This window comes from Acomys minous (assembly GCF_964271855.1).
Source record: "Acomys minous genome assembly, chromosome: 6".
Lineage (NCBI taxonomy): Eukaryota > Metazoa > Chordata > Mammalia > Rodentia > Muridae > Acomys > Acomys minous.
The window spans coordinates 79453772-79462951 of record NC_140487.1 but is presented as its reverse complement, the minus strand read 5'-3'; the positions used below and the strand labels follow the sequence as shown (position 1 = coordinate 79462951).

Sequence of the window (9180 nt, the reverse complement as noted above, 5' to 3'; positions counted from 1 at the left end):
CAGCCTGGTCTACAGAGTGAATTCTAGTACAGCCAGGGCTACACAGAGAGACCCTGCACTGAAAAGAAAACAGAAACAACAACAACAATAACAAAAAGAATCTATGGAACAAGGAAGGCCAAACTCCAAAGAAGAAACATGCTCACAGCAAGGAAGTAACTGTGCTACCATCAAGACCCACCGTAACTAAAAAGATCAACCAAGAAGATGGAAAGGGCTGAAGAGATGGTTCAGCAGTCAAGAGCACCTGCTGCTTTTGCAAAGGACCTGGGCTTGGTTCCCAGAATACACATGGCAGCTCACAACTTCCCATAACTTCAGTTCCAGGGAGCCTGTCACTTTCTTTTGATGGCTGCAGGCATGCAACACACACAGGTGCAAGCAAAACACCCGTACACACAAAATAAAAATAAATATTTTTAAAGGATGAAAATCAATGTTGTGTGGTCCTGTTAGTGATATAAATGAAGACCTTGGAATTAGCAGCATGGAGGTCATGGGTGGACTCGCACAGGGCCATCGGCAGGACTAGGTGATGGTCTCCATGAGATGGAGTTGTGCTTCCATGAAAGAAATGGGACAGTAGGTGGATGGTGAAGTGGGGGTGGAGAAAGTGGTTTTCTGTGTTTTTAAATACAGAAGAACAAGGTTGTTTCATCTGATGGGTAAGATCCTGAGGAAGCAGAGTGAACTGTGGAAGATGAGCGCAGCCAGCAGACAGCCTTGACCAACGTCACGTTTGTTGCCTGAATGCATGGCTCACTCACCATGGTTGCCCACTTAAAAGATCTCTGCAGTTTTCTAAAACCACTGCTGCTGGCCATTCAGCAGCCCCTGAATTATTAATAACAAAGAGATTATTTGCCATTTTGTTAAGTGAATTATTAATATAAATAATTACAGAAGCAATTGAGGGAAAAACGACTGAAGCCTTGAAGAAGTCCAAGGTGGCTCTGGCTCCTTTAAGGGATGAGGCCAGCATCCCAGAAGCTCTGCCTCTATTGTCTCTCCTTCCATACTTTGCCCTTAGGGAGCTTGCTTTGCTACTTTGGGGGCCACTTACTCAAAAAATTTGTTTTTCTTGATTCAGATTCAACTCCACATAATATGCTACGTGTGCGTACAACTTACTGTCTTGAATTACTCAAAGCATCTAAGGGAGGGCTTCCTCCAAGAGTGTGTGGGATGGAATTTTCTCTTTCTGAGGCTGTTGCCACTGTCTTTTGGCAGGACAACTGCATACAACAAATCAAATGAAGACTTAAAACACACTGTTAAGCAGTTTAGACCCAGGCTCTGAGGGTTAGTGCAAAAGTAATAATGGAGAAAAGCAGGAAAAACAGTGCACCATCGAGAATTTTGTGGTAAGAGTCAAGAATCACGAAATGTTTTTTATTAGTGTTAATTACTTTGCTCCTTTAGCCAAAGATATTAACAACACATTAGATTTCTTGCCAAGTTCCATGATGTACACAAATAAGATCTGACTCTCAAGAAGATCTTATTAGCAAAAATACACAGCAAGAACCCATGGGCTAATGATAGAAAACATGTGACAGAATTTTAGACAGTAGACTCGTGTGTTTGTGTGTGGGTGTGTGTGGGGGGTGTGTGTGTGTGTGTACACATGTGCACCTGTGTGTGTAAACATTATTGCACCCCAAATATAATACGTAGTTATTCTTGTAAAGATTGTGAGTTAAAATTGTGAGCAAAGGAGCTGGGGACGCAGCTCAGTTGGTAAAGTGCTTGTGCAGCACGTACGGAGCCATGGGCTCAACTCCCAGTACTGCATAGAGCCGGGCGTGCGTAGTGGCGCACACCTATAATCCCAGCACTCGGGAGACAGAGGCAGGCAAATCTCTGTGAGTTCGAGGCCAGCCTGGTCTACAAAGAGAGTCCAGGAGAGCCAAGGCTACACAGAGAAACCCTGTCTCAAAAAACCAAAAAAACAAAAACAAACAAACAAAAAGAAGAAAAAAAAAACAAAAAAAGTAAAACTGTGAACAGAGAAGCCAATAGCCTGTTTTGAAAAATCAACCTATTTTTTTTCTCAAATGTATCCTACAATCAACTACAATTGCCTCTATAATGAAGAGGACAGTGGGATTAGTGAAAATGAAACTATTATGTGGGGTACTGTGTCCTCAGAGTAAAACTAGGAGATCTGTGCAGACATCTAGCACCAATCAACACCTGCTTTCATCCTTAGGGTATGTGCAAGGTTGGGAGACTCAGAATTTCCACCCTGGATACAGGGCTGGACAATAAGGATGAAGATGGTCTCAGAGCTTGGCTCCCACGGAAAACTATACAAGAAACCAAGAAATGTGAATGGAAGGAGGGATGTAAACTCATCTGATCTTAACACTTGTTATAAAAGTCTGACATGGGGATGGGAGGTAAGGGCACGGGGAGATGGCTCAAATATTAAGAGCACTTGCTGTTCTTCCAGGGGACTTGAGTTCAATTCCCAGCACCCACATGGTGGCTTATAATTGTCTGTAACTCCAGTTCTAGGGGATCTGATGCCCTCTTTTAGCCTCAAAGTGCATTTGTGTGGTATACAGACATACATACAGGCAAAGCATTCATGCAAATGAAGTATTGTTTTTAAAATTCTTTTATATACTCCGGGGCTGGAGAAATGGCTCAGTAGTACAAGATGTGCACTGCTTCTACATCAGGCCTGAGCTAAGTTCCCAGCTCCCATATCAGGCAGCTCACAACCACCTATAACCCCATCCTCCTCCTGGGGGATCTGTTGCCTTTGGCTTCTGTGGGCCTCCCCCATCTTGATGATGATGATGATGATGATGATGATGATGATGATGATTAAGAATAACAACAACAACAACAACAACAACAATTTAGTCTGATATCTGTACAGTGACAGATTAACAGCCAATGTTAGCAGATCAAACTCACAGATACATAGAAACATGTAATCAAGACTAGTCAATTGATACAGATGAACATTTGGAAACGGGTGATGGAAAGCCAAAGCTGAATAGCTACTTCAAAACCAGTCAGCTCCAGAGGGACAAGTGTTAACGCAGGGGGTCAGGTCTGGGAGGGCAGGGTAACGGGACAGCACAGCTTCCCAGCCTTCCTTCCACCACAAGGGTTCCAGGACGGAAGTCTCACCATCAGGCCTGGCAACAAACACTTTCACCTACTGAGCTTCAAAAACTGACTCAGAATTTTACTTCTTTAGAGGATGTATTAAAGTGAAAGAAGAAGAAAAAACAAAATGTGGGAGAAAATGTAAACACTCAAGGCACAGTCAGCATAGCTATCTTAAACTAGAGTAAAACTTAAAATTTGATCAGTTAGAGTCTGGACACATTTCAAGTGATGGACAGTCAGAAATGACCAGTGGCTGGTTGACCAGATAGTGTAGAGATGCAGTATTTTTCTCTTCAGAGTCTTCTCTTTGGATATGGCTGGTTTAGAATATATAGTACAGTACTTCTAAAGTAACTCAATAAATAATGCCAAAAGATGTGTTAATGAACCAATGCCCCCATCACAACAAGCTCCTATAGTAACTTGCCTAACATACATGAAATCCTGAACTCGAAAGATAAGTTTTGTGTACCATAAACATACGAAAGCTCACGTCAACCACTTTTAGATGCCTCAGTTTGACAAAAGAGTAAAAATGAGGGACGAGCAGGTATTGAACAAGATAGACCTCAGGAAATCTGCAATGCTATCCCCGGTGAGGTGTGACTGTCCCTCGCTGCCCTGCCACCACTCAGGACTGGGAAGCCCATGGAGACACAAAGACACCAAGGTGCAGTCCTTTCTCCCAGCATTGAGATGACGACAAAATCAAGTTCCTGCAATTAAAGAGGTTTAGCCTATCCGAATTCTGTGGAAATGATCCAAACAAAATCTATTATAACGTGGATCCATAACCAGCAGGCTCTGCAACAGCACAGAACTAAAATTTGGAATGCAACTAACTGTAGGTGTCACAGGGGCTCCTGAGCAACCAAGGGAGCCACAGCAGCAAGATACATGAATTAAAAACAATACACTTAAAATTCAGGTAAAGAACAAAAGCTGCCAAAGCAAACATTAATCTGGGAGTGCGCTGGCTAGTTTTATGTCCACTCATAGGAGCTAGAGTCACTGGAGAGGAGGGAGCCTCAACTGAAAACACGCCTCCACAGGAGATTCTGATGCAGGACACTTAGTTCGTGATTGATGGAGGAGGGCCCAGCTCATTGTAGGTGGGGCCATCACTGAGCAGGTAGTCATGCGTTCTATAAGAAAGCAGGCTGAGCAAGCCATAGAGAGCAAGTCAGTAAGCAGTACCCCTCCATGGCCGCTGCCTCTGCTCCTGCCTCCACATTCTGGCCCTGTTTGAGTTCCTGTCCTGACTTTTTTCAATGATGAACAGCAATAAGCAAGCTAACTAAACCTTTCCCTTTCCAACTTGCTTTTTCAGTCATGGGGTTTTGTCACAACAATAAAAACCCAAACTAAGACAGGGGATAATAAATATGAGACAAACCAAAACATTAAAAAATAAAATAAATAAAAAGCAAGGGAATGATTAATAAAAAATGAGACCAGCAGGGTACAGTGGTGCATCTCTTTAGTCTTAACGCTGGGAGGCAGAGGCAGGCAGAGATATCTCTGTGAGTTTGAGACCAGCCTGGTCTACGCAGTGCATTCCAGGCCAGCCAGGGTTGTATAACGAATAAGGTTACCTTTGAGAGATAGGGTGGGTCACCCTCTTTGGCAGGTTACTCAAAAGCCTCGGAAGTCTAGGTTGATATATTTATTTTAATGTATGTCCTTAGAGCATATCTGTTATGCTTTATAAACTTCTTTACGTATTGGATACATTTTAATTTTTTGGAAAGACAAAACCTGTTACAAGTGATTCATTAGTTACTAGTGTTCTGAGGTTCAAAGGAGCTATAAGTGTGAATGGCTGTGGTGGAGAATGTTTTATAAAAGAGGAAACATAAGAGATGAACATGTTCTGGCAGATTTTGTCCTGGCTCCTGTCTAATATCATAGAGGCCAGAGATTTAATTGCTTAAAACATTAGTTTAATTATTATTACTGTGAACAGGGGGCTCGGGGTGTTGGTTTGTGTCACGGCACATGTGTGAAGGTTAGAGGACAATTCTGTAGAGTTGATTTTCTCCCTCCACCTTTATGTGGGTTCTGGAGATAAAACTCAGATGATCAAGCTAACAAGGGCAAGCGCCTTAGCTGCTGTGCCATCTCACCAGCACCTAGGTACAGTTCTTATCAGGAGCCTCTTTTCGCTAGAAAATGGGGAAACTATAGGTGAACCATCTCAGTGAGGTGCTGAATTTTTCTTTTTTTTTTTTAATTTATTTATTATGTACACAATGTTCAGCCTGCATGTACACTTGCATGCTAGGAGAGGGCACCAGATCTCATTATAGATGGTTACGAGCCACCATGTGGTTGCTGGGAATTGAACTCAGGACCTCTGGATGAACAGTCAGTGCTCTTAACCTCTGAGCCATCTCTCCAGCCCTGAATTTTTTCAGTAAGCATGTGATTGTCCACTTTTATTACTGTTAAACAGATCACAGTGCTGAAATGATCTACAAGTCGCCGTACAGAAGAAGGTTTTCATGACTCGTATAGATTAAAATGTAGGGGAAGCAATAGCGGCGCCATGTTCTCCTGACTAGAGAGAAGATGTCAGACCCTCTTGCTTGGGGTGCGTGTTGCTGGCAGGCAGAGTGGAGAGGCTCGAGCAGTTAATGCTGGTTCGACTTAGGGAAGAGCAGTTTTGACAGTGAGAAGGCACGTAGAGCAGGTGGAGATTTCTCTAGCATTAAGTGGATTTTTTCCAGGTGAAGACAGTCGAGCAGAGTGAAAGCGCACAGCAAAGTCAGTGGTCAAAAAGAACAGACATCACATGTTTGTGTCACACTGATTTTGAACTTATCCTTCTACTTCCAAGGCACGAGAGTACAGGTGACTTGTCCTCTCTCGGGGCCTCGGTTTCCTCCTCTTTGGTAGGACAGCCTGATCCTGAAGGTTATCTGGCAATATTAGCCATAATATATTGAAATGGCCTCCCACCGGTGTTCTGTAAGTGCTCTGCCAGTTGCTATAATTTCTAGCAATTATGTTGAAGGCTTCCAAGCTTGCCTACAGCCGGTTTAACAAATGACGTCTTCCCAAGAACAGAAAATAGCTGCACATTCGGAAACAACCCATGTAAGAACCTGTATCTGTTACTTTAAGTGGGGTGGGGGGAGGAGGCTTAAACTGATACCCCAGATCACATTCTTTAAAGGGTTATCAAATAGCCATTGTCTCCCAAAATGCAGGCTTTGTGTAGAACCAGGAGTCCATAACAACTCTTCTAAACGGGAAATGCTGAACTTAGCCCACAACACTGGACTGTAAATAAGTAACTAGCTTATATTAACTTCATTCTGATGCAAAGCCTTTCTTCTGAGAGAGCACAGTTTAAAGCCCCCATCGGGTCAAGCTGTCTCCATGAATAAAACAGCAGAAGGAACTCAGCATTTACATCGTTCCGCGTTTTATTATATTTGCCTTTTTACCCTGTGCGAGCCCTCTGCTGCACTCTGGGTTTTAGCTTGGTTCTGTTTCTCACTGAAGTTTCAAACCCAGCTTTAAGTTACTTGTTGACGGTCACATGCTGGAATGCAGTTGGTGGATTAACTGAAATTAAAGCCTCCTTTTTCACCGCTCTTCTCAAGCACCCGCTAATTATTTATGTTCAAGCTCACCCACACCATGTTTTAATGCAAGAGGCAGTTCACTTGATGCCAGCTGTAAACAAACAGAATCTGGCCTTTAAGTATCATGACTGCACAGAGCATGAAGAAGAAAGAATCAGGGAGGGGGTGCAGGGGGTGCAAGAATTCTAGAAAGAGGGAGGAAAAAGTATCATGAAGCAATAGCTGCTGTGATGCCAGAACCTTCCACTTTGTTCTCGTTAGTCTGACCACTTAATTACCAGAACTTCATGAGGCAGATATTACAATTCTATTCCATAAGGCTGATAAACTATGGATCCCCCCCCCCAAAAAAAAGAAAGAAAAAAGGAGGGTGAGGGGATGACTCTTTGCCATGACAAAAGAGTGCCCGAATATGGAGTCTGATTTTTAAAGTCTAGATGCTTATTTTCTGCATTAGACAAAACACATTTCACTATTTTTAGATCTGGGAAGTTCAAAGATATCCGTAACAAAAGGAAATGTTTCCAAGCTCCTCCCGCAATGGTTGCGAACCAGCCACAGTTTCTAAGCACGTGAATGTAAGGGTGTCACCATTATGCAGGGAGACACCACAAAAGCAGGGCAGGGCAGGAGGTAAACCTCTAGGGGAGACTGAGGACACCAGTGGGGGGAGGCAGGACAAAGCTGGCGCGAGTGGCTTGCCTCACCGCTTCTTACCTGCTGAACTTCACTCTCGCCGTTGGAGATCTTCTCCGTGTAAACCAAGGAATTGAAGATCCTCTGCAACGAGAGAAAAGGACCATGAAAATTTGTTTCACTTTCTCTATGTGTGCGAATGATTTGTTGCATACAACAAAATAGATTCACAGAGGAAAAAAATTTTAATTAAAATACAGTGATTTTCACAGAGAGAAGCACAAATATCAGCCAAAGTCAATCACACTTATTTATATAAGCATTACCCAGGCACTATAGTGAAATAAACCAGATGTTACACTTTATTTTTTTTTTATTTTCAAAAATACATTTAATTACAGATTTCCGGAGCCCATGCCATTTTATCCAGCTGCCATAATCTGACAAAGTTGTGTTTCTCATTTAAGTCCTGCACTCCCTGAATGCTGTAATTGTTTACAGACCCTAAAATATAATGTAATAAAAAAAAAAACCCTTTGAAAAGAATTCTTTCCATATTCTCTCATGTCCCTATCCAGCCAGTATCTACCCCATATTATCTATCACCTTCATTACTCAAACACCCCCTCAGGAGAGCAACAAAGATACTTGCCAAATGTATGTGGCCTCAAGAGAAGATGCTGACTTTATGCCAGAAAAGATACGGGGCTAGGCTAAGGCACATCGACACACAAATTCTTCTGCAGGTTCCTATTTAGCATAGCTGAAATCTACCCTTTCACAAACCACCTGAAGTTAAAACAGCTCTGTAGACTCGAGACTTGACTGGAATATGTAACGAAGTAGAAAATAAAAACACAGGTTGTACACATGGTAAGGGGGTGGGGGGGGAATGGGGGGTTGGTAAGGGTGGGAGTGGGCAGCACCCTCATTGTTTGTCTAAAAGCTTTAAAGGTGCCACGGAACTCTCTAGATGAATCACAAGTCAGACTTGAAGATGTCAGCCAAATTTTTGTTTCTCCTCTCTGTCCTGCTGCCAAGCATTTGTCAGCATCTGGGAAAGCATCCCAGACAGCCCAACACACCTGTGTGGCTGTGGCGAGAACACGAGTTCCAAGCTCCTCAAGCCCAGCACAACCTAAACAGAAAGGAGGACACAGGGCTGCAGCTTGGGGGGGGGGCAGGGGGGAGTAGGCGGGAGGGGAGGGCAGAGGGTGGAGAAAGCAAACACACAGAAGGACTGCGATGGAATTACAGCTTTGAAGATTATAATTATAAATCATCACAGCACCGCCCATCATTCCCCCGTGGGCCACACACATTCACTTGGCAGATGCTGCCACACCCCTTTCTCAATAAATATAACACTACAGGAGGAATGCTTTCTTTGATAACATTTTCATTATTTCTGGGCTTTGTTTGTTTGTTTATGTAGTCACTCTGCCCTTTCCCTCCCTCTCTCCGCCTCTTTCCTTTTCTCCCACTCTTCTTCTCTCTGGGAGGAATTCTCTTTTGGGAACTAGCTCTCTCCTTGTAGGTCTCCCAGGGATGAACCCTGCCTCTCCAGGCTTGGCAGGAAGCAGCTTTACATACTGAGCCATCTTATCAGCCCAGGAATGTTTCCATGACTGGCTTGGAGTAGTTCTCACAACAAGAACAACACTGGGTAAGATGTATGAAATGCTTACTGTGGGATAAAGACATGAGCGCGTTCTCTCTGCTCGTATTTCTGCTGGTGTGTTTCTGTTTGGCAGTCATTTGTTTCCTAAGCAGGGGTTCCACTGTATAAACCAGAACTTACCACATAGCCAAGGCTAGCCTT

The 9180-nt window shown here is 43.3% G+C and overlaps 1 protein-coding gene across 1 annotated transcript in view; it reads right to left on the bottom strand.

The window, feature by feature from the left end:
• CACHD1 (cache domain containing 1) overlaps positions 1-9180 on the bottom strand; it is a 235500-nt gene that overhangs the window by 138873 nt on the left and 87447 nt on the right. Inside the window, exon 2 of the mRNA XM_084784427.1 lies at positions 7440-7502. Within this exon, the coding sequence (XP_084640553.1) occupies positions 7440-7502 (63 nt within the window). The remainder of the gene's footprint in view (positions 1-7439; positions 7503-9180) is intronic.